This window comes from Rousettus aegyptiacus, unplaced genomic scaffold, assembly GCF_014176215.1.
Source record: "Rousettus aegyptiacus isolate mRouAeg1 unplaced genomic scaffold, mRouAeg1.p scaffold_m13_p_8, whole genome shotgun sequence".
In the NCBI taxonomy this organism is placed as follows: domain Eukaryota; kingdom Metazoa; phylum Chordata; class Mammalia; order Chiroptera; family Pteropodidae; genus Rousettus; species Rousettus aegyptiacus.
The window spans coordinates 85,841,280-85,866,230 of record NW_023416311.1 but is presented as its reverse complement, the minus strand read 5'-3'; the positions used below and the strand labels follow the sequence as shown (position 1 = coordinate 85,866,230).

Below are 24,951 nucleotides of genomic sequence, written 5' to 3'. Positions count from 1 at the left end.
GGCATTTGATTCTCATAGGAGCACCTGTCCCTGGTGCTAAAATGATTGAGGATGGCTGCATAGAAGAGGAAAGTACAGAGGTAGTTAGGGAGTCAGATAATGTAGGACTTGAGGGAACTGACTGTTCTTGGGGTCAGAAGCCACTGGATGGTCTGGAGTCATGAAGTTCATGATTTGAGTTAAATTTTCAAATGCCCCGACAGCTACATAAATATAAGCCCAAAGGGTAGAGTAAAAATAATCACTTAGGAAGTTTTACAATAACCCAGGTTGGAAATAAAGATAGCTTAAAAAAGAATGGTAAAGGTGGAACTGGTTTGAAATGGTCAAATTGCAGATCTATTTTGAAATAACGGCCAATGAATTGGATATGGAGATGGTGGGAAAGAGGAGTCAGGTAAGCAATATGCCAGAGGGAGAGGAGTTAACTGCCAATGAGGATCAAAACACCAATCTTGCTTGCAGGTTCCTGAGGTAAGCAGAGTAAGAAAGAATGTCACACTTGCGTGGCTGCAGGAGAAGCCGTATTCTGAAGGAATAACTAGGTTTCAGTCTGAGAGGAAAACAAAAAAAGAGAGAGAGAGAGAGAAAGAAAAGTGAATTGGATGTTTAAAGAAGAATTGGAGACAGACACATTTTGTTGCTATAAGACCTCTAGCTCCACAGGGCCTAGTGGAAAGCGTCAGGGATAGAGCTGATGAGGGGCATGAGAAGAAGTCAGAATAGTGGATGTATGGAAACAAAAGGGGATAGGAAACACGTGGTAGTCTGAGGCTTCCTGCATTTAGAGAGGCAAACTGGGATGTAGGATGTACTGGCATTAGTCTGGATGACATCTCAGGCAGACTGTGGTCACAAGGCTGTGAGTCAGCTCTAGAGGAAGTAGACCACCTCTTGCCAGGAACCTGTGGGGTTATGAAATAATGAGGATGCACACATTCTCTCCTCTGCCCTCGGGTTCCTGGTCAAAATACCATCTTTGGTTTTCCTCATGAAAATGCTTGATTGAATAGTAATGGAGCAATGTGAGGTACTGGGTTATACGTTAGTATTAGAACATTTACTTGCCTTTACAATTAGAGGGTTTACTTTCTCCCACAGCAAGTATAAAAATGAGGTAGGCCATTCCAGTTCCTGCAGGCTTGCCTTAAGCCTATAGTTTCCTAACACCTTACACCACTACCCTCTACAAACTTATTATACATATATTATAGGGCAGTACATATTTAATTCATGATGCTTCTGTTCTTATTTAGGGATAAAATGGGAAAATATATGGAGCTATAACTTAAAAATTAAAAAAATTACCTCTAAAATAGTCTCAGCTATGAAGAAGAAATTTTAAAAAAAAAAGCTATAACTACAGATTTTTGGAAGCCTAAAAGAGTATGGAAAAACATATATAATAATATGTTCATAAAATATATCAATACGATGCAAATAAAGAAAATTGAGAAATTACATTGAGCTAAGCCTGACTTCGGTATACTTAGTAAAATGTGTTACTTTATTAAAAACACCTAAACATGATAAATAAATATTTTAATACATTATTAGGTCACTATTTTGATTCATCTGTATAATTATCTTTCTGGCTTTGTAAATATACAAGGTATATTTATAGCAAAAAGAAAATATTGTGGATGATATATGCAAAAAATTTGCATTAATGATTCATAAAATTCCTTCTATGTGCCACACACTGTATTCAGGCCTTGTCCTGAGCTCTTTAATTCATTCAATACTTATTGCCATGAGTTATCTATTACCCATATTATATAGACATACCAGGAAATGGAGGCTTAGCAAGGTTACAGAGCTCAAAGGAAGTAGAAACAAAATTTTAATCCAATAATCTGTACCTTGACCACATAACATCCTGTCACTTATCAATTTTATAATTGTGAAAGACTAGACTATCCATGTCAGTGGCACATAAACATCTAACCATGCTTCTTTGTTAAAGATAATTCCATGACTATGTAGACCAACAGTTCTGAATATTGATGTGGAAATCTCTGAAATACCACAATCAGCAGTGTCCCCCAGGAAACATCCTTCAACAATCACTACTGAGTGTTCACCATGTGCCAGGTACTATTTAAATATTGGATATTTGATACTAATATAAAAAAGGTGAGGCCTTTTTTGTTGTTTTGTTTTGTTTTTTTACTATAAACCAGCTAACATCCAAGTAGAGACACAGAGCAAAATGAACCAGAAAACACATAAGCAAAACCATTCTAAATGACAAGAAGCAAAGACCCATCATAATGTGAAGGCAATTGTAGAGGAGTAGAACTTTAGCTAAAGGTGTTCAAGAAATATCTCTCTGAGAAGGTAAAATCTGAGCTAAGATCGGGGAGGCAAAGAATACAACCATATAAAAATTCCTAACAAAGGACTGAGCTTCAAGGAACAGAAATAAATCCGATGAAGCTAATGAATGGTCTGCAGAAGGGGAGAGTGATACAAGCTGATTTTGGAGGGATAAGCAGGCACCAGACCATTCAGAGTCTGGTGGTCACGCTATGGCATTTAGATTTTATTGTAAGTCATTGGAAGGTTTTAATCAGAGGACTCTGAGGAGTTTCTAGATCCAATTTGGAAAAGAAAGACAAAAGTATATCACAGGAAAGACTATATATCTCCATCTGTTTTTGGCAAACTGGTCCATTCATTTGCCTACACTTCTACTCCAAATATATTTCTCAAAATCAAACACTTAAGAGCTGATGCTGAATAAGATGACTATGCCTTTAGGCAAGAAGGAACACAATTCTGTAATTCTGGTAATTCTGATTTCCTCTTGTTCTTCCTCTCTAGATGACAGGTTTCTTTTTGGTAACTGACATTGAAATGTAAAAGCTGCAAAATCAGCCGTCTATCATTCCAAATTGCTAGAAAGCTCCATATCTGAATAACAGCAATGTCTTCTCTTACTAAGTTACACATGTGTCATTTCCCAGAATAATTGGGATATGAATGCATGTGATACGTTTGCATCATGAAAAATGGACGTATAATGATCTCTTTCATCATCTTGATTTTCTTTAGAGTGAGCCAACAGTGCAAATGCTTCTCTGTGGACTCGCACAGCCATGGTGGGTTTTTTCACTGATCTGGGGAAGCAAGAGAGTTTTTCATTGACTGTTCCTTGTGGCCTCTTATCTTTCTAGTGTCGCACAAAATTGTAGTGGTAACACATGGTAACTATTTTTAAGTCATTTATTAAATAAAGAGCTAACATGACTACTTTGTGCCACGCATATGTTTTAAGAAGAAAATTAATTCCTTGTCTATGAAATAAAATCTAAGAACCACTGATTTAGGTAGGGCACACAGTCACAGTAGATACGGCCTATCATGTGTATTTCTAAGTACTAATATAAGGTTTAACTTTAGGTAAAATGGGCATGATGGGGAATAAACATACATGGAGTGGCAAGGAAAGTATTAGAGTTTATTGACTACCATTATCCATAAATTTGTGTACTAGAGTAATGTCATGAAATAACCCCAAATATGGTATTTTAAGACATAATTATCACTCCATGTTTTTGTAAACTACTAACAAGCAAAGTATTAGCAATATTCTCATCTTATCTGTGAAATTTTAGATACCATTATTTAAATATATCACATCTTATTTATGGAGCTTATTCAAGTATAGAGGCAAAAATGAAGAATATATGGACTGCCACACCAGAATAGAGAACTGGCAAACGAGCAGCTTCTTGGACACTGTAATCTATAAGAAGCACTAGAACGCTGTTCACATATATATGCAATAAAATGCCAGTTAACATGTGTTTTCAAACTTGGTTCTTTACTCATCCTGGTGAAATAAATGTTGGTCCTATGATGTCAAGGTAGAGACTAACCAGAGATGAACTTAAAAAGCAATGAGCAAAAGGAAAACCCCCCAAAATTAGAGTCTCCCTAATGGTATTGAGTATTTTCCATGGCACATATGTCCTCATAGACCATTAAAAGCCTGATGCATTGGGAAGGGAAGAATGAGTATCAGGGAAAGCCTGGAAAATCTATTTGAGTTCACTCAATTCAAACCCTTCTTTATAGAGGTGAAGGAACCAAGACCAGAGGAAGGAGGCTTACGCTATTTTCAAATATAAAGATAGTTTCACTTATTTGATCTTAAAAATGAATAAAGATTTAAAAGCCAGACTTATTAAAAGAGAAGTATCGTCACTGAATAAACATAATCATGATGGAACCATTGTCACTAAAAAGTGTTTTACAATTTCTCAAGACTACTTAATGCTCATAATTTTTATATTATCTAATACTTTTTATTCTTGTTATGCTGTAAAACTATGTTATAGCAAAGGAAATCTTTGCACGTCATGGTATATGTATAATATGGAAGCTTAAATATTAAGCATTTGATGCATGGTAAAATATTTGAAGAAAGACTAGTCAATAGCTTTCTTGGAAATGCATAGAAGAAAAAATTTGATAGGTGACTGGAAAGACAGCAAATTGAGTAGAAAGTTAATCTAGTGAGTGCATATATATGTTCGAATTCTTTCAACATTTCTCTTTTTTTCATTTTTTAATTTTAAGTTTATTGGGGTAACATTGGTTAATACAATTATATAATTTTCAGGTGTACATTATCATTTGACACCTGTATATTCTATTGTGTGTTTACCACCCAAAGCCCAGTTTCCTCCAGCTATCATATATTTGATCCCTTTACCCACTTCACTCTCCCCCTAAACCCTATATTTGACCCCTTTTACCCCGTCTACCTCCCTCCTCCCTCACCCCACTAGTAATCACTTGTCTATAGTCCTCTTGTAACCACTAGCCTATAGTCTATGTCCGTGAGTCTCTGTTTGTTTGTCCTGCTCATTTGTTGCTTTTAGGTTTATATCCCACATATAAGTGATATCATGTGATTTTCAACATTTGCTGTCTGGCTTATTTTGCTTAGCATGATTATCTCGAGGTCTGTCCATGTCATCGCAAATGGCAGTATTTCATCTCTTCTTATGGCTGAGTAATATTCCATTGTATATATGTGCCACAGCTTCTTTAGCCAATCATCTATTGTAGGACATTTCAGTTTCAACATTTCTGTATGTTTGAAAATTTTCACAATACTTTTCTGGGAAAAGATCGATGTTAAAAAAAGAGCTACTATTCTAAAAGAGTGTAACCAAGCTATGGTTAATGAATAAATCCACTCCAACTGCAAAGGTGAAATCTCATACATTTTAACTCTTCAGAGAGCTTCGTCATTTGTTTTTCTACAAAGGGGCATAAAAAAGTGTAGGTACATTTCAATGTACATCCATAAAAACATTTCCTGATTATTCCATTTTTTAAATTTCACTATACAACTTTAAAACATACTCACTATTTTCACTGAATACATTTTATCCTGAAGTATTCTCATATTGGCAGATCCATTTTATTGAAATTAGATCAACTTCCCCTGGTACCGGGGAATGAGATTAAGAATTAGCTGGAACCTTATATGTTTTGAAAATGGTTGCTGGTAGCAGAAATAAAAACACAGTAAAAAATTATGGGGCTTTAAAAGTATCAATTAAAAAAATGGAATGAAAAAATTTTAACCTGGACTGCCACATTATCTCATACTATCTCCTTCTAAAAGTGATGTCTAAGGGAGAGCTAACTAAAATGCATTGTTAGATAGTTGAACTAATAAAATAAATAAAACTGTTAGATATTTGAATTTATAAGAGGCCCTAGGCTACTTGCCTATGTTTTATATTCTTGGGCAAAATAGGGCTGACCTTTCATGTACTTCTTCCAGTATATCCAAGATGACATATTGAATCCAGGTGTTACTTGTATTATACAGAGCTCAGCAATCTGGCAGAGCTGAGAGACAGGGAAGGCTGTGCTGGCAATGATTTATAATGCAAACCATCATAGCTGAGAGGGCCTCAGAGAGAGAAAGCTCAAAGATAGGCAGAGGAATCTCTTTGACTCTTTGGCAGAATAATGATCATCACATGCATGTGAAGTCACTACACAAGCCAAACCATCAAAAAGAACCATCAAAAAGAAGGAGATAAAAAAGAAAATATATGAATGAATAATGGACAGAGTTTTTACAAATTTTACGAAAAATGTAAAACACAGATCCAAGGCACTCAACAAACTCTAAGAGGAGAAACATGAAGGAAACCATACTAAGGCACATAAAAAATCACTGAAAAGCAATGATAAAAAGGAAATCTTAAAAGCAACTAGAGAAAAAAGTCATTACATACAGTGGAAAGAATAACATCAGACTCCTCATCAGAAGCAACGCAAGCAGAAAAAAATCGAGTGATATCTTTATAGTTCTAAAGGAAAGAAGTCTTCCTAGAATCTTTTTTTACAATTTTTTTGAATTAAATTTATTGGAGTGACATTGGATAATAAAATTAAATAGGTTTCAATTGCACAATTCTATAATATGTCATCTGTATATTGTATTGCCTATTTACCACCCATCCAAAGTTAAATCTCCTCTTCCTAGGATCTTATATGCAGCAAAAATACATTTCAAAAAACAGGACAAAATAATGACAGTCAGACATAGAAAAGCTCAAAGTAGTCATCAAAAGTAGACAAGCACTACAAAAAATGTTAAAGGAAGTTTTTCAGATAGAAAGAAAATGATACCAGATGGAAATTATGATCTATGTAAAGGGACAAAAAGTAATGGCAACAATAAATATAAAAATTCTTTTTTAATACTTTCAAAAAAAACTTAAAAAACAATTACTTGTTTAAAGCAAAAATAATTACACTATATTTTGGCATTTAGAATAAACATAATAAATTGTATGATAAAAATAGCACAAAGGCCAGCAAGGAGACAATAGAAACACAGTATTTTAAATTTCTTGTACTATATGTGAAATGGTACATTATTTGTAAGTAAACTGTGATAAGCTAAAAGAGCATTTGGTAAACCTCAGAGCAAGCACTGGAAAATACTTGAGATGTAGTTACTAATTCAATAGTGAAAATAAAATAGATTCATAAAAAATATTAATATAAAAGAAGATAGGAAAGCAATAACAAAATACACATGAAATAAAAAGAGAACAATAACAAGATAGTAGATTTCAACGCAACTATAGCAATCAAAACATTAAATATAAATGCTTTAAACTAGAGATTGTCAGATGTGATAAACAAATAACAGCAAGGTTCAACTATATGCTGTCTACAAGATATCTTCTTTAAAATAAAAACACTGGTTGAAAATAAAACATGGAAAAATATTTGCCATACAAATATTAACTAAATAGAGTGGCTATAGTAATATCAAAGTATATAGAGAGATAATAAAAAAGGTCATTTATGGTGATAGAGAGACTCATCAAGATGATATAACAATCCTAACTTTGTAGGAAATTAATAGCACAGCTTCAAAGGACACATAGTAAAAAGTGATTAAAATGAAAGAATGGACAAATTCAAAGTTATATTGCATATTTTAATATTCCTCTCTCAAGAATTGCTAGAACAAGCAGTTATATATGGGTAGAGACAGACAATTTGAATAACTGTTAGTCGACCCAGCTGACAATTATAAAACACTTCAAACAATAACAGCAGAAAACACATTTGTTTGTGTTTATATAGAACATTTACTATGACAGGCTTACTCTGGGCCATAAAACAAATCTCAATAAATTGGAACAAAATATAGGATCAAAAAATAATTAAAGATATGACAGTAGTTGTAATATTTACCAATAGTCTAAGAATTGTATTTGATTTTTAAGTACTTTTAATGTCTGAATTGTTCGAAAAAGGAAATCCAAACAAAAGCAATACATTCTAAGGAAAATGGATATATTATGAATTATACTTAAGATCCAGTTGTTTAATTCTTGCATTTCAAGTGTACTCAAGATTTCAAGTGCAATAAATTTTCCTTATATAAAAATTACTCTGATTATATCATATATTCATAATACTTATTGTTCTCTATTTGATTGGGCCAAGGTCTAAAAATTAAGCACTACAATTCTTTTTGGTATGGAGGATAGGAAGTTAAATTATGCAAAAATCGACCCACATTTAAGACCCATTATTAAACTCACACTAAATCTAATATTTTGAGGTTTAGATCAGTACTTCCATTAATAGAATGATTTAAATTCCTATTAAAGTTGAGTTCACCTACAAAAACTAAGTGAAATAAAGATCGCTTTATAATTGACACACCCAAGAAGCATCTCTGAGGTAGTTACCCAGGATTAGTGCCAGTTGTCTAAAGGCACATCCATCGGGTTTCTAAGCACTTCGTAAGCTTAGAGGGATGCCATGTGGTAGCACTTCTATTATTTGTCAAAGACCAAAACTATTCCAGAGAAAAAAAACAATAGGATGATCAAGCAAGTCCATAGTTTTATTGTGAATAGATCCAAATATAATGCAAGTTAGCTACAGGCCAACTTATTGATTCAAGACACACCCTGTCTCCATCTCTCATCTATATTAACTACTGAAGTAGGGTTATTAAGCAAATTGTTCCAGCTCTTTGCTTCCCAGGTGGAATTACTCTTCTTGACTTTCTTGTGGTTAAGTGAGGTCATGTGACAAATTTTGGTCAAAGAGCTATAAAAAGTAACATATATCGCTTTGGGTCAGATCATTTAAATGCCCATCAAAACCCTATCTCCCTGTGAAAATGACTGGTATTGGTCAAAATGGAAGCTGCTTGGACAGTCTGCATCCAGGTGTGAGGTAACAGGAGCAAGACCACCAGGCCAGCTATGATGGATCTGTAGTAGGAGCAATGTATAGACCTTCCCTGCAAAAAGTTACAAAGATATGTTGGGCCCATGATAACACTTTAAACACTGAAAAACAAAAATGAAAATTTTGTCTCCATGAAACCATTAACAACTCACAGACCACAAACTGAGGAATGTTAAACAAGATTTCTAAAATCTCTCAGAGCACAAGGGAAACACTCTAAGAAAACCCTCTCCCGAATTTAATTTTAAATTTGTTTTGCAGACCCAAGTCTGTAACTTAACATGCTTTCATGATTGAACTTTGAGGAAATGATTTTGATTGTTTTCTTTAGGGAAAAAGTGTTTGTGTTCAAATTATTTTTTTCTTTTAGGAACATTTTAATAGTATAGTTTGGAAAATGTTTATAGAAGTGAAAAATTTTATTACTTTAAATTGTATTTTTTAACCTGAAGCATTTACTTCCCATGTCAAGATAATTTAAAAATATAAACTAGCATCTGGATATTTATATTAGGTAGAAAGGAAAATAATGGTGTTTGGTTTTGCAAATCTAGTAAGTTATTTTGCCAATTTAGAAGCATTCTACTTTAAATTTAGTCATCTCATTAATCAGTTTTATTTTTTCATATAAAATTTTTTCCTGTTTTGGAAGGGAGAAATGAAATGATATAGCAATTAATGAATAGATAAGATCAATGGTTCTTCAACTAAGAATGGATTACACTGGCTTATTCACCCTCAAGACTCCACTCGTCAGTGAAAAGAATAATATACAGTACAGACATGTTGGCCCAATTCTAAGACTCCATAGTGTATGTGTTTGCTTGCATCTCCTGATAAGAAAATTATATGTCACTTTTCACAGTTATAAAAAGTGACTAATAGATATTTTTCTTACACTCTTTTTTAGCAAATCTCTTGGCAAATGGGACAGAAAAGGAGGACAGAAACAAATTTCTACTTCCATAAAGGTAAAAGTAACACAAGAAACTCATAGTAATAGCAAGACCTTGCTTTCTCAGGAAGCAGGGAAAGGAGTTGATTTCCTGAGGGCTATGATTAAAGCTAGGGATATCTGACCTCTCACCTCTTTGAAGACTAGATATTGTTATGCAACCCAAGATTCTCAATAACTTCGCTGCCAGCTACTTCTCTCAAAAACAAAGTAAAAATGATGAAAACAACATTAATAAATAGTCCTATCATTAAAAGGACATTTGAAAACAGCTTTTGGTGGAAAGTGCATTGCTTTGCAAAGTGAAGCTATCATCATATGGGTTTCTCAGGGAAAACTACAGCAATACTGCAACACCCACCCACCATGTTAAAAGTGGCGAGAAGCGGGAGGCACAAGAAAATGAGTGATATGTGTGAAATGTGGAGAAAATTCAAGCATTTTGTATGGAAGTGGTGTTTCCATAACTACAGAAGAATTTGCTGTTAGGTATTCATGTTCTTAAATGCAACTCAGTTTCTCGCTATCCGTTAGGGACTGTTCATTTAGTAATTGTGACAACACCTTTTCTGGTTAAGAGTCTCAGTCTTGTGCAAGAGTACTATAGAAGAGTGAGAGAACAGGTAAGATAAACTAGGTTCCTATTTGCTAAATTCTCTCACTAATTAAAGAAGTTTGTAATATTTCCTAACAAATTTAAATCTACTGCTCTTTCTTTTTCCTAAAATAATTTTCAACATTTAAGAATCATTCATACATTTGTATGATGTTAGTGAAATGAAAATGTTTCATATACTAGTATGAGGAAGTCATTATGTAATCTGAACACAGTATCAATATTATTTTAAATACAATTATTTTTTCTGTTTGTAAAACTCAGCAAAATTCACATTTTTAGTAAAGCATGGTATTTGATAGCCCTTTCTGTTTCAAATGACTAATCCAAGGATGGTAAACATCTGGCCCAGACACCACCACTCCCGCACCTGCTCCTTCTGCAGACTTTATGAATTGATTGTGAGGCTCTTTCCTACTGAGCTGAGATGTAGTCCTAGAATCATTCTTGAAATCTTCCATTCGAGGATTTCCCAAAGAAAGGAACTTATACATTCTGTTATGATTGTTGATTTCCTTTCTAATTCTTCCACTGTATTACAAATTCTCTTAGCAGTGACTGTTGAATATTCATCTTTGTATTCCTATATGTAGCACAGGGCTCGTTGTGTGTGGCCAATTAAAATATATTAACTACTATATTTGATAATAATATAAAGATATGAAGTTTGCAAATAAAAAGTCAGGAAAATATTTAACTACTTAGTCTCCTATTTTTATTTAGAATAGTTAGTATATAATTACATATACAATGTTCAACTGAGCATACAGAATCATATATTTAAGAAATGTGCTACCAAACATAATTATTTCAAAAACAATAGCATTTTGTTGAAGATATGCTAACTGGGAAATTTTTTCACTTAGAGCCATAGAGCAATTTTCTAATTTCAAGATACCGGAGATTTTTGGAACAGCTGAAATAACATTCAACTAAATGCAAAGAGGGAGGGGTGACTGTTGGTAAAATTCCCACCAATAACACTTAAAAACATTAAAACATTATTCACTGACATTAGGCAAATACTGGTAATTTTCAATAGGAAAGAGAAGAACTCCAGGAAATTATATATATGTATATGTGTGTGTGTGTGTGTATACATACATATATATATATGTATGTATATATATATATATATATATATCACTGATGGTGATTAGTTTATATATTTTAATCACTTGTTGGTGTTCTTCTGCCTCTTCTGAAGACCAACTAAACTTCTCATACCCTGGTGGAACCTCTCTCTGCCCACTACCCCAGCAAAAATGCACCTCTCACTCAAGTTTGGACACACATACCCATGTTTTTTCCATAGAGAATTACTTTCAACTATTTGAGAATTACTCTCAGAACCTGTCAGCTAATAGCCTGCTAATATGTTTTTTAGTAATGGCTTAAAGTATATTTTAAGTTCTATAAGACACTTCTGGAGGAAAAAGCCATAAAACACAAATGAATCATTCCCCAGTGGTGAAACTTTAATCATTAATGCTACAATTCCCAAGAAGGGTCCAAGAGCAGAAAACTAGTCGGTCACTTAGAATTTTTAGAGTCCATTACTCAGAACTCAGCCTTGCAAGTCAGGACAGTGAATATATATATTGCTTCTAGAATCCATACATGTTCTAATATTATTCTATAGTCAATAATTTATGTGAACTCTAACTATCATAAATCTAAAATTTCTTCAGTAATTATTTTCTGACAAATTTATTAGCATTTGGGGGTAATTTTTATCATTATAACATTATTTGTGCTTCTACAAGATACATATGCTAGGGGAAGAGGGAAGGCAATCCTCCACTGGCTTAGAAACTATCTAAGGATGCATTTCTCTGAATTTCAGATTAGATAAAGATGGTGAAGCATTCTTAATTGTAAAACACTAAAATCTGTGAACTTGAATGCTTGTAATCCATTGCTGGTCAACTGGAAGGAATTATTCTGGACACCTGTCCTTCTCTTCAGTATCATAGAAATGAATATTTTCACACACAATGGAGAACTGATTCCCATACTAAAACACTGTAACTTCCACAGAGTTAGGCAATGCTCCAACTATTACTGCTAGATATCGTTAAGTAGTTATTGTTCTTGGAGTCTAATTTCAAAGTCCATATTACCACAGTCCAAATTCTACCTTTTACTCTCTAGTATGATCTAGAATATTGAGGAAGATAGAGATTTCATCTTATAAGTGAAAAAAAAAAAATCAGTGAAATAATTTGACTGGCTAATTATATCTTACATTAATATGTTCTCTGGATTTTCGATTTTAGAGTTTACAATGCACCTTAACTGAGTTTTTTATTTTATATTTTATATATATATATATATATATATATATATATATATATATATATATATATACACCAAGTAGAAGCCATTTCCTCACTTTTTAAATAAGAGAAAAGTGTCTGGAAATGACTTGCAGAAAGTACTCCTAACTTTCCTTTATTTTATATGTTCATCCAACTCATTGCCACAGTAGTAACAACAAAAAAGTAGAATACTGAGATAAATAGCATTATTACAAATATTCCCATCGATGAATGACCAGTGTTAATGGGAAAATCTTTTCAGTTTCACCACTACTGACGAATAAGAGTATCTCAAAATAGGTACTGTTCTCTTACTTCATGACTGCTTTAAATTATATGGAATGAAGGGACTAGTTTCCAGAATCTTTCTCCTGTTTACTTTCACTTTAAGATGTTAACGAGAAGAAAATTTAACTCTCTTTAAAAAAAAATGGCCTAAATGGTAGACTTAACTCAAAATAGCCACAAGAATTATGTAACCAAGCAAATATATTTCCTTTTCACACTAATAAGACAAGAATCCTCACATATAAAATATAAAGTGCATACATCAGCAAGGCAAAAAGAGAAGTCGAAGTAGGTCTCTCTCAGTCATTATCCACTGCAACTGAAGGGTTCTAATTTTATTTATTCTTGAGCTTTCATAGCTGTTATAATATCTTATAAAACTCACTTTCTGTGACAACTTCTGTTATATTTCAATGAGCTGCTACTTTTGACATAATGCAAGCATAATTTTGTTTCTTAAAATAGTTTAAATTAATAAAAATACTTTTGACATTGTATCTAGTAAAGTGAAACACTGGTGCTTTTTAGAAACTGACAATTAATAAAGCGCTCATTTTCCCTCCATGATTAGTTAAACATAGTCAACTAATTTCCTTTAGAGATGAGATTAATTTCACTTCATTGTTTGTAACAACAATATTCTTGGGCGACACTATACCACTTTCAATTTGTGTCATGTCTCATCACACCTCTCTTGTTTGTGGGCAGCTGCCCACAATATATAAGACCAACCAAAGTAACCTATTTAACTGAGATAATTATCTAGATGATTAAAGTAACACGTGTTTATTATAAAACATTCTGGCAGCTGAACCAGAAATCAAGTTTAAACCAGAATCACATCGGAAATTCTGTGCCCAATATTCACAAACTGATGGCATTCCCAATTTTCACACTAATAGCACATAGATGGCTCTAAAATAGAAGTAGCCATAATATATGTTGTATCTGTGTGCAATAAAAGAAAAAAAAAATGAGAAATTTATCCAGAAACTTCAAATAAATGTAAGGCTAAATGCATTTTATGCTAAATTAGCCTGATTCATTTGTTGCTTCAATTCCAGAATTGATATATTTTGTGTGGAAATAATGCATAACAGCATTTGTAACACTTCCAATATTTGAAAGGTAGTAAGCACACTATAGAGTGAAGAGTTGAGCTCTGTTGAGATTTTTCATATTTTAAACTAGTAGAAACTTTTATGATAACATAATTTACATTTCTATAAATTTTATAGTTTCAAAATATATATTACAATAATATCTCATTAAGCCTCAAAACAATTCTGTGAGATTGAGCAGAAAATTATCATCATCCCCATCTATAAATGAGGACCCAGATTGATTTTGTCCATGATTTCTAAATTCCCTTGGAATATTTCCCAGGCTTATCCACTTGCAAGGACATATACTTTCAACTAGTTTTCAAAGTGGCCATGTTCACTATGTCTTCTTTAGAAACTCTCTTCTACCCTCTATCACACTCTCATAATAATCTTCTCTCTTTTTGTTTTCTACACCATAAATACTTCTAAGATTCTTGAATTCAAGACACTCTGCTGTTTGCTTATATGTTTCTTTACATGTTTGCTTTTCCTATTGAATTGAAATTCCCTTGAAGGCATAATTTAGTTCATTTAGCAAATAGTCCCATGCCCCATTATTTTCCAGATATCACGATAGGAGCTGAAGATATAAGCGTTCTATGATTGCTGCTATTCTGGAGTTTAACATATAGTTGGAAAGACATAGTTTAAAGATACATTACAGAAATGATGAATGTTACAAAGCAAAAGCTCATGGGGCTATGCCAGCATATTACAGATGGAAATAAGATTACCTGAGAGATTAGTTAATCCTACCCTGAGGAAGTTGAAGTTAAAGTCAAAGTCAAAGGGACAAAATGTGATGGACAAACTGGGGTAGGTCGAAAGAACAAAGTTCTAGGAAAATGAACAACACATGTAAAGACCTCAAAACAGCATATATAACAAACAAAGAGGTTTGGCATAGTTAAAAAAATTATTATTAATAATAATAATCATAACAAAAAAACAAAGTAGGAAAGACTTCAATTTCAAAGGAATTTGTCCTAATAGAAATTAAGTCACAGAAATATTTGCAACAAGTAAATGACATGGTAATATTTGTTCTTCAAAAGTATCACTTTTGAGGCCCTGGGAAGACAACCAAGGGTGAGTTTCAAAATCTAGTAATGAGTTTCTTATATAATGTAAATGAAAAATTACTGATGTTGCCTTGGACTAGGATACTGGTAGAGAGGTTTGAGTGAAGGAGTACTAGAATTTAAACCACATTCACAAAGTAGAGCCAGTAGGACTTGGTTACTGCTAGCTATAAAGACTGAAAGAGAAGTCAAGGATATCTTTTAAATTTCTGACTCTAGCAATAGATATAAGAAAGAAAGATTTGAGGGGGAAATGGACATACTGAGCTTTAGGAGTTCAAGAGATATCTTTATAGAGATATCACATCATCATGCATATTTTGAGAAATGGGAAACCTAATTTTGAAACTTTGGATATGAGTCTACTTGTTTTCAACTTTCCATAGCTACGAGGATGTATAAAAACATGCAAAACAGGAACACAGATTGGACCAGTGACAGGGCATTAAGAAAACCTAATACTTTAATCTTAGAATGGGGGCCTGATCATTTAAAATTAGATTTTATTTTATCATTAAACTGAGATTTCTATGTGGAAGGCTTTGGGATTGTACAGATGTTCTACAGCGCGCTGGCAAAGAGCATTCATAAAGTTATATATCTTACCTCTAACACACACAGACATACCCCCACCCCACACTTTAATAATCTCTCCTTAATGGTTTCGACTTAACATTTCATATCCAAATAGAATTCATCACATTGTACTTTAGAACTTCGGGGTATCTGTTAAAACAGCATCTTAAAAAATACATAGTACTGATCTCCAGTTGTGCCCTTGGCGAGATCTTGCAACTTGCTGAGCAAGCTCCAAGACCCACCCTCAGCTTTGGGCATGGTTTCTTGAAGAAACTATAAGCATAGCATCTGTGGACTGCTTGCTGAATCTTAACAGGTGGCCCTGGAGGGACACAGGCTGGGGCTAAAACTGGCTTGCTGCTGAATATGTCTCAGGACTGTGTCTTTGGACACCTACTACACAAAGACTGGGAGACTTAGGAACTTTGCTTAGTACATAGAAACAGAAATGAAAAGGCAGCCAAAATGGGAAGATAAAGAAGCAGAAACCATATGAGAGAAGAGAACAGAGATCCAGAAATAACGGAGTCAAGCAATCTAACAAATGCAGCATTCAAAACACTGGTTATAAAGATGAACTTAGTGGAAGAGTAGATGAACTCAGTGAGAACTTAAACAAAGAGATAAAAAACACAAAAATGGAACTGGAAATTATAAAAGGGGCCAGTCAGAAATGAAGAATACATGATCGGAGCTCAAGAATATATTAGAGGGAATTAACAGAGTGCATGAATAAGAGGATTGAACTATCAATATAGAGGATAGAGAAGCCAAGGTCGCTCAATCAGAATGGCAAGAAAAAAGAAGTCAAGAATATAATAATAATTCAGGGAGTCCTTGGGAAAAAATTAAGTGTAAAATCCATGTAATAGGAATACCAAAAGGAGGAGAGGGAGAACAAGTGGAAAAGCTATTTGAAGACATAATGATGGAAAACTTCTCTAACCTGGTGAAAGAAATAGACATACAACCCCAGGATGCTCAGAGAGTCCCAAGAAAAAGGAATCCAAAGAGGCCCACACCAAGACATATCATAATTAAAATGCCAATGGTTAAATACAAAGAGAGAATCTTAAAAGCAGCAAGAGAAAAGCAGTTAGTTACCTACAAGGGAGCACCCATAAGACTGGAAGCTGATTTCTCAAAAGAAACTTTGCAGGACAGAAAGGGTTGGTACAAAACATTTAAAGTGATGAAAACCCAAAATCTACAACCAGGAATACTTTATCCAGTGAAGTTATCATTTAGAGTTGAAGAACAGATAAAAAGCTTCTAAAGAGCTTCTCAGACAAAAATAAGTTAAAGGAATTCATTAACACCAAACCACTATTACAGAAAACATTGGAGAGACTTCTTTAAGAAGAAAAACTATGTATCAAAATAATGAATAAAAAATGGTAGTAACTACATATCTATCAATGACTACCTTAAATGGAAAAGAATTACGTGCTCCAACCGATGGATAGAGTGGCTGAATGGACAAGGAAATAAGACCTCTTCATATGCTGTCTACAAGAGACTCACTTCAGATTAAAGATTAAAAGAAAGAAGATGGTAAAAGATATTGCCTTGATGGATCTAGAGGGTATTGTGCTAAATGAAGTAAGTCACATAGAGAAAGACAAATACTACATGATTTCATGCACATGTGGAATCTAAAGAATGAAATAAACAATAACAACAAAAATAGAAACAAACTCATAGATACAGAGAATATTTTGAAGGCTACTAGATGGGAGAGTGGGGTTGGAGAGAATGGTGAAAATAGGCAAAGGGATTGAGAAGTACAAATGGATAGATATAAAATTGTCATTGAGATATAAAGTGTAGCATAAGGAAAACAGTCAACAATGTTGTAACAAATATGTAAGGGTGAAGAGGGGTATTAGATTTAGTGGCGTGATCACGAGCTCTAATCACTATGCTGTACAACTGAAACTAATATATTCTTGCATGCCGACTATAATTTTAAAAAACTCATTGAATTGTACAATGTAAATATGAGCAACTAATTGTCTATTATAGTTCAATAAAACTGGGGAAAAATAAATAAAAACTTAAAAGTGCATAGTATAATATTAAAAATAATTCAGACTAAAAATAATTCTTTAGAAACTTAAACTCTTTGTTTAACCTGAGAAGTATGGGTAAAAAGAAATAATTTTTACATATATAAACATCCATAGTCATTTATTTTATCTAGACATAGCTAGCTAAGCAATTGGGTAATTATGAGAATAAAAATAAATAATTTTAAAGAAGACAGTTTTGGTATTTTAAAACCCAAAAGTAATATAACCAATAGAGGACACCTAGTGGTCTTTAGCAGAATAAATATTTGCCTGCCGAAAATATTAAACAATATATACACACACACACTCCAAATAACTTCAGAAGGTGTGCTAATCTGAATAAGATGACTTCTTGAATCTCATATGTATAAACATAAGCATATATCAATTTAAATATTTCAAATAATTTCCATGTATCTCATTTCATTTAAACTTCACAACTGTTCTATTAAGTTTTATGCATAAATAAGTTACTTTAAGTGCTTCTCCTTAGATTAAATAGAAAATAAAAGGCACAATTTTAATAAGCACCTATAAATACAAATTTCTAGTATAAGATCCAATTCTCATTATAGGATACAAATCTCAAATATCAATAATACTATAATTATCAATATTATAGTAATATAATATTAATTATGTAAAATATAATTGATATTTAAATTATAAAGTATTACAAAATAGATTTCATATGAGGCCTAGTCATATTTTATTATTTGATACAAACATTTCAAGGGCAAGAGCACCTGGCAAAGATAAACCTCCCTTTAGATATCTAAAAATTTGTCCTTCTTAACACTAGCTGTACATGAAAACAAAAATGAGTGATAAGTCTCTCTCCTAACCAGTATCATTAGCTACATCCTCAGTAGTCTCCAATCTTCTTCACTCTGTCACATCCTAAAATGTAAATCCCCTACCTAAAATGCTTCAACCACACCTTATTAAGTCCATTGTCGGCACAATTTCCTGTCTACACCTCCAAACTCGCTCCCTTACGACCTAGGTTCTGGAGACTCAGAACTACTGTGCTAGGTTGCTTGTACCTCATGTCTTACTGGAATGCACTCTTCTGCTCCCATTTTGTTCAGCTTGGTAATCTAGATTCCAACTTTGAAATTCATTCAAGTGTCTCTGACGCATTCTTCTTGTGCAAAACAAATAAACAAACAAACAAAAACCCTGTTGTTCACTCCCTCCTTTATGTCGTCATTTACCACACACCACCTGTGAGTATTTGCTTGCATGTCTGTTTTTGCTACAAAGCTAAGGTCTGCTATGTCTTCTCATTTGCAGTATTTGCAAATAGAAGCTACTCAGTAAATGCTCAGTAGTGAAGAATCGATATTCCTTTGCAATTATTTAATGGATTTAGAACATGGAGGATTGCCATGTATTTAGTGGATAGGTATGTTTTGATAACCTATTGTATTTAGAACTCTGTACCATGGTATAAGAAAATTCAATGGCAAAAGGTGACAGACTCTTCTCTATAGACATTTATGTCCATCAAAAGAAAAGAAAAATGAATATAAACAAGCATTAGCAACCAAGCTACTAGCAAGAACAAATGTAAGCAGAGCCAGTCGAATTGTTCAAAGTAAAGGTAATGACCATTATAGCACAGACAACTAATGTAGAATGTTTTCTGGAGATAAGTTTAAGCCTAATTTTTAAAGGAGTAATAGAAAAAGAAAGGCTTTCTAAATCTGAGGTGTGGCACATGTAAAATTATAGAAGAATCATTCTCTGCAAATGCACTGTAAACCTAGAAAACAAACAGAAAAGAGTTGTTGGGTGCAAATATGAAGTGACAATGGTGAGACAGGGGAATGGTTTGCTGGGGAGCCTTGAAGGCACAGCAAAGAAACACAGATTTGATGTGATAGGCAATAGGGAGCCTCTCTACATCCTAGCAGACGGCAGGTTTAGAAAAACACTGGTGTTTGCTTATGGCAAGTCTTAGAATTCTGTTTTCTAAAAAATGAAAGTAGTTACAATATGTATTATGTAATTATAGATAAACAATTTATACCAAGAATTAGTTTCTAATCTAAACCAATTAGAATGTTAAAATTAACCAAAGACAGAAACTGTAATTTCCATTAGCTCCCTTAGCATAAATTTTCTTATTAATGCTCTGTTGCTAAACATAATTTGTTTATAAATCCGTCTAATATTGATTGCTAGAAGAGTATTGCAATGTTCCAGGACACATTATTCATCTGAAATTACTATAGACATATACGAAGATCAGATACATAAGCCCTCTTTCTTGCCGCAAAATGAATTTAGTTAATTACGATAGGTCTAAAATCTACATAAGGAAGGATGAGGAAATAGTAAATGAGAAATAAAAATAAAATATTATAGGTCTGTATTCCAAAGCCATAGTTATTAAACAATCGTCCATTTCTCATACTTTTTTTACGTTGCCTATGACAATGAGTTCTAGAAATAGATAACCATTACAGAGTTGTATTTCTTTTTTCAATTATTATTTCCTAAATATCTAATAATTTCAAAGATCATCCCCCCCCCACACCACCTTTGATGAAATGACTAGGATTGGCAGCATTCAAGGCTCCTAGGACTATTCACCTTTACTAACTAAATAATTTCTCATTTCCTAAGCTCTTAATCTTCCCCTTATCTCTTCAGTGGCTTATGATTGTCAAAAATTGTTAATAATATTCCATTTAATTTCCAAGGATTTCCTCACCATATGTCCATTTTAGGAGGATCACAGAGAATTGGTTCCCTCTGTGAAAGGTTATAAAACAGCACTGGCTTGGGTCACTGACTTTATACGAATACAACAATAACAACAGTGCTGAATTAACAAAGTCCAAAGTCCTAGAGTGGGAAAGATTCACCTCAGTTTTCTGGAGATTACGGAAAAAGGAACTTTCTGTCCTGATTTACCTAAATAATTGCCCCAGATTTTAACTATATATATATCTATCTATATCTATATCTATCTATATCTATATCTATATCTATATATCTATATATATATATATATTTCAGTACAGCATCATAGAGCTCTATTTTTACATCTTAAAGCCATTGATCTTATACTTGCCTTGTGAAAACAACTTCCTTCCTGACTCCTTAAAACCATGTGTTTCATAAATTAGTTGGCCAAATCAGCTCTTTCCTTCTATATTAGCCACAACATTCAACTTTAGTAACGATAGTAACAAAAGGGCTAAATTTTAAAGTTTCTCTGTTTCATTCACAATATTTCTCTAATTTATCTGGCTTTGGCGCTTCTTGTTGTTTTTCAGTTGAACTAATTCAGACCGGAGGAAAAAAATGTATCACTGAAGATGAAAGCAGTTTCCTACAGAAGGCAGCTGCTGTCCTTGGAAATGATTCTTTTAGAACAGTAGCAGCTTCCAGACTTCACACATTACTTCCCCAAATTTGCTGAATTTAGCATTAGCCAGCTTGGTATTAAAACACTCAGAACTCAGAGACATGTGGGTGAACTCACATCTTCCTGTGCAGTCTTATTCTAAATGCTCATAGAGCAACTTCTGAATCATTTGTTGTATTTCTACTTGTAAATATATCCTTATGGCATTTATAAAAATCAGGTAGAGATTTTCCAGTTTTGAACCATTCAAGTTCCTTTGCAATTTTGGTGTGAATCATGTAGGTGATGAAATAATGAATTAATATTAAGTTCTGGATTATTACTACTTCATCCCTGTTTAACAGTATTACTAACAGACATTAAATATCTATGATATATGTGATATTATATGGGAGTATCGTTATCAAGAAAACATTCTTCAGTTAAATGAGCTTATGGTTCATTTATTATCAAGGTCATTTATTTATAAGAAAGATCTTGCCAACTCACAACTCTGGCCTGAGTGTGCTTGGTTACCAAATGTCCATAAGTGCATATCAAATTGCATTTTATAGTAATGGTGGCAGTGAGCTGATGCTCCTGAGATATATCATGCTATCTTTAAAACCCCATCCTGTTACAAAGATCTAGGAGCCTGTGACCGCTGCGAGAAACCAGAGGACATCAGTTTTAAGGAGTGCCTGCCCTCTTCTATGTCCACATGGCCTGTCATTTTATCTGATAGGATGCCATCTGTTCATCCTGCTGCCATTCTCTAGGGTAATTGGGTTAAAACTACAAGACACAAAACAATCGCATCGTCCACTGTATTTCTAATTGACTGGGAATTTATAACAGTGACTTCTTCATTTCACAGGCTATTAATTAATTTTTTGTGTGTGACTATGTTTTAATCTTAGTTTAGAGGTTTCCTATAATTTTTATTAACTATATAGAAGAATTGAATATTAAAGTATTTGTCATTAAAAGAATATATGTTATAGCGAGAAGCTATATAATTTTGTGGTTAAGAGCATTGCCTCTGGATTCAAAATGCCAAGGTTAGAATCCCAGCTCCACCTATTACTATAAATCTGGGCAAGTTATCAGTTATTAGGAAGATTTAATGAACTAATCCAAATAAAGAATAACATATATTACTTGACACATAATAAACCCTCTATAAACATTAGCTATTATTACCAATAATCATCTTGATTTGACATTAATCTCAAATTGGTACAATAAGTTTGAGAACCAAACATTTATTATATTTTAGATGGAATGTGCTATATAGAAACACATTACAAGATGAATCCAAATTCTTAAATGTGTTGCATTTGATTTTAAATATACTCTATATCCATATTTTAAGAATAATCCATTTTAAGCCTTTTCAGTAGTGTCTTACGCAGTGTTGTATTATTGTATGTCATTTCTTGAAATCCTGTGAACCAAAATGTCATTGACAAGCAAACACTAAACACTGTTACAGCCTTAAAGAAAGCAGAGCTAATGTTTGCAGAAGATCCATTTTATTACTTGTTTAAACCTAAATTTCAAATCATACTTCATCCTAAAAATGCTAAGAAATAATTTCTGCAACGTGTAAAGTGACAATTAAACCACAGCTAGTATATTGTTTTCTTTAGTGCAGGTTTAGGCACTCTCAGAGCCTCTTCAATCATCATTTTTTGCAGTCAATAAAATTCAAGTTCTAATTAATTTAAAAAGAAAAGGTAGATTTAGAAGGAAAAGAAAGTCACAAAGGTTAAAACTCAGACTCTGGAATTAGGAGCATAAACTCTTTTGCTTGGTAATGGTACATTTATCTCAGATCATTGGAAACTCCAGCTGGCTGAGTCCTTTCAAGGTCCCATCAACTGCCTAAGAACAGCAGATGCCCTATTCAGCAAAACATTGGCCAGATTCATTATATTTATTCACCATATTATTTTGTTTTCTATATAATAATTTCCCTCCTGGACATGCTGTTTTTCAGTATTATGAAATGAATTAATAGGGAGAAACTATCATAAATAATTATGTGTGAAGCATAACAAGGAGCAAAATTATTATGCTAAAATCAGTCTTGACACATACAACTTGGAAGCATTCAAAAAACCTATTTTTCTTCAAACACAAGTTCTCTAAAATTTCAATATTAGAGGAACCATATACCAGATTATCTCACAGAGCTAATTACACAAATTAGGTTAGCAAAGAGACCCTACACATCTTTGTCAAAGATGGTACTAATGTATTTATATTAAATAATAATGATTTTTTTAAAAACTGACCATAGTGAAGGAGACATTGCATTGGTTAGGGTAAACATCTTTTGATTAAATTGGATTTGTTAGGAAAAAAAGAAGAAGACTGAAATAGTGTAAAACAATTGTTTTCTAATTTTTTTCAGTTGACTCAGATCTAGTATTTGACCATACCTTTTGAAGATACAAATATATGACTTATGGACCCTAAAAGGATAATGAATATAATTTTTCTCCTAGAATTTTATAAAACTCATTATGTATAGCACAGTTGTTCATTTTAAAACAGTATAGTCAATAACATCATGATATATAGTAGCTTTAAAAAAGAAAAAGATATGTCTTACCTCTTCCCACTGATGTATGTATCTGATTAACCTTGATAGTCGTAATAAACGCAACAGACTGAGAATTTTTGTAAACCTCACAATTCGAAGTGCCCTGGCTGTCTTGTAAACTTCTGAATCCATTCCTTTTTCTACAATGAGAAAGATATAATCCACTGGGATTGATGAAATGAAGTCAACCACAAACCAGCTTTTTAAATAATTCATCTTGATCACTTTAGGGTCCAGGATGATTTCAGAACTGTCTTCATTTACAGTCCCAGTCCTAAAATTCATGATCAAGTCCAAAAGGAAAACTGTATCTGAAGCCACGTTGAAAATAATCCATGGAGTTGTTGTTTGTTCTGTAAAGAATGTGATTCCAACTGGTATGATGACCAGATTTCCAACCATCATTATAAGCATTATCAAATCCCAATAAAACCTACAACAAATAAAAAAATCACATTTTAAGATATAAACAATATCCAGACCATTTACCTCCTCCCCATAAAAAAAAAAAAAATTATTACCAATTTATGGTTAAATAAATGAGTAAAAGAATAAAAGTGTTGATTTTATAAATACCAACCCCAGGATTACATAAAACTCTTTCAATGGCTATAAATTTATATCTTAGCAAAATTAATATATTCTTAAAGCAAGGTATTGTGATTATAGAATTCTACAAATTATTTGATATGCGGTATTAGAGAAATAAATTCAAGAACAGCCATAACCCCATTTATCTGGTAAGGAAACAAAAACACCCTCCCCTCGTAGCTTACATAGAAACAAGACAGAAGTATAAGATCAGACGATTTACCTCAAAAAACTGTTTTAAGGGAAGACTCTTTGGAGGTGATTTGAAGCATTTTATATTTCATAGATTAGAATAAATGGTAATAATTAAGGTACACAAAAAATACTGGCACTACAAATTTATCACTGGGAGATTAAGTAAATCATGGATTCTAGATTCACAGTACTCCAAATATTTATGCTTTATTCTTCTTTAGTTTGAAATAGGAAAAGTAATTTTATTCTGAGGCCAAAAATAATTGAACAGACTCTAGAGTTGAAACTAGAATCTATGATTATTAACTATCCTTTGAAACATTCTTATTTCACCTTATATTAAATTTGGAGAAAATCAGGAACTTTCAGGTTATTCCAGGTTAATATAGTGTAACTAAATTCATCGGA

At 33.0% G+C, this 24,951-nt stretch overlaps 1 protein-coding gene across 1 annotated transcript in view; it reads right to left on the bottom strand.

Moving 5' to 3' along the window:
• HCN1 (hyperpolarization activated cyclic nucleotide gated potassium channel 1) overlaps nucleotides 1-24,951 on the bottom strand; it is a 315,929-nt gene that overhangs the window by 250,459 nt on the left and 40,519 nt on the right. The window contains exon 2 of the mRNA XM_036225740.1: nucleotides 23,767-24,190. Within this exon, the coding sequence (XP_036081633.1) occupies nucleotides 23,767-24,190 (424 nt within the window). The remainder of the gene's footprint in view (nucleotides 1-23,766; nucleotides 24,191-24,951) is intronic.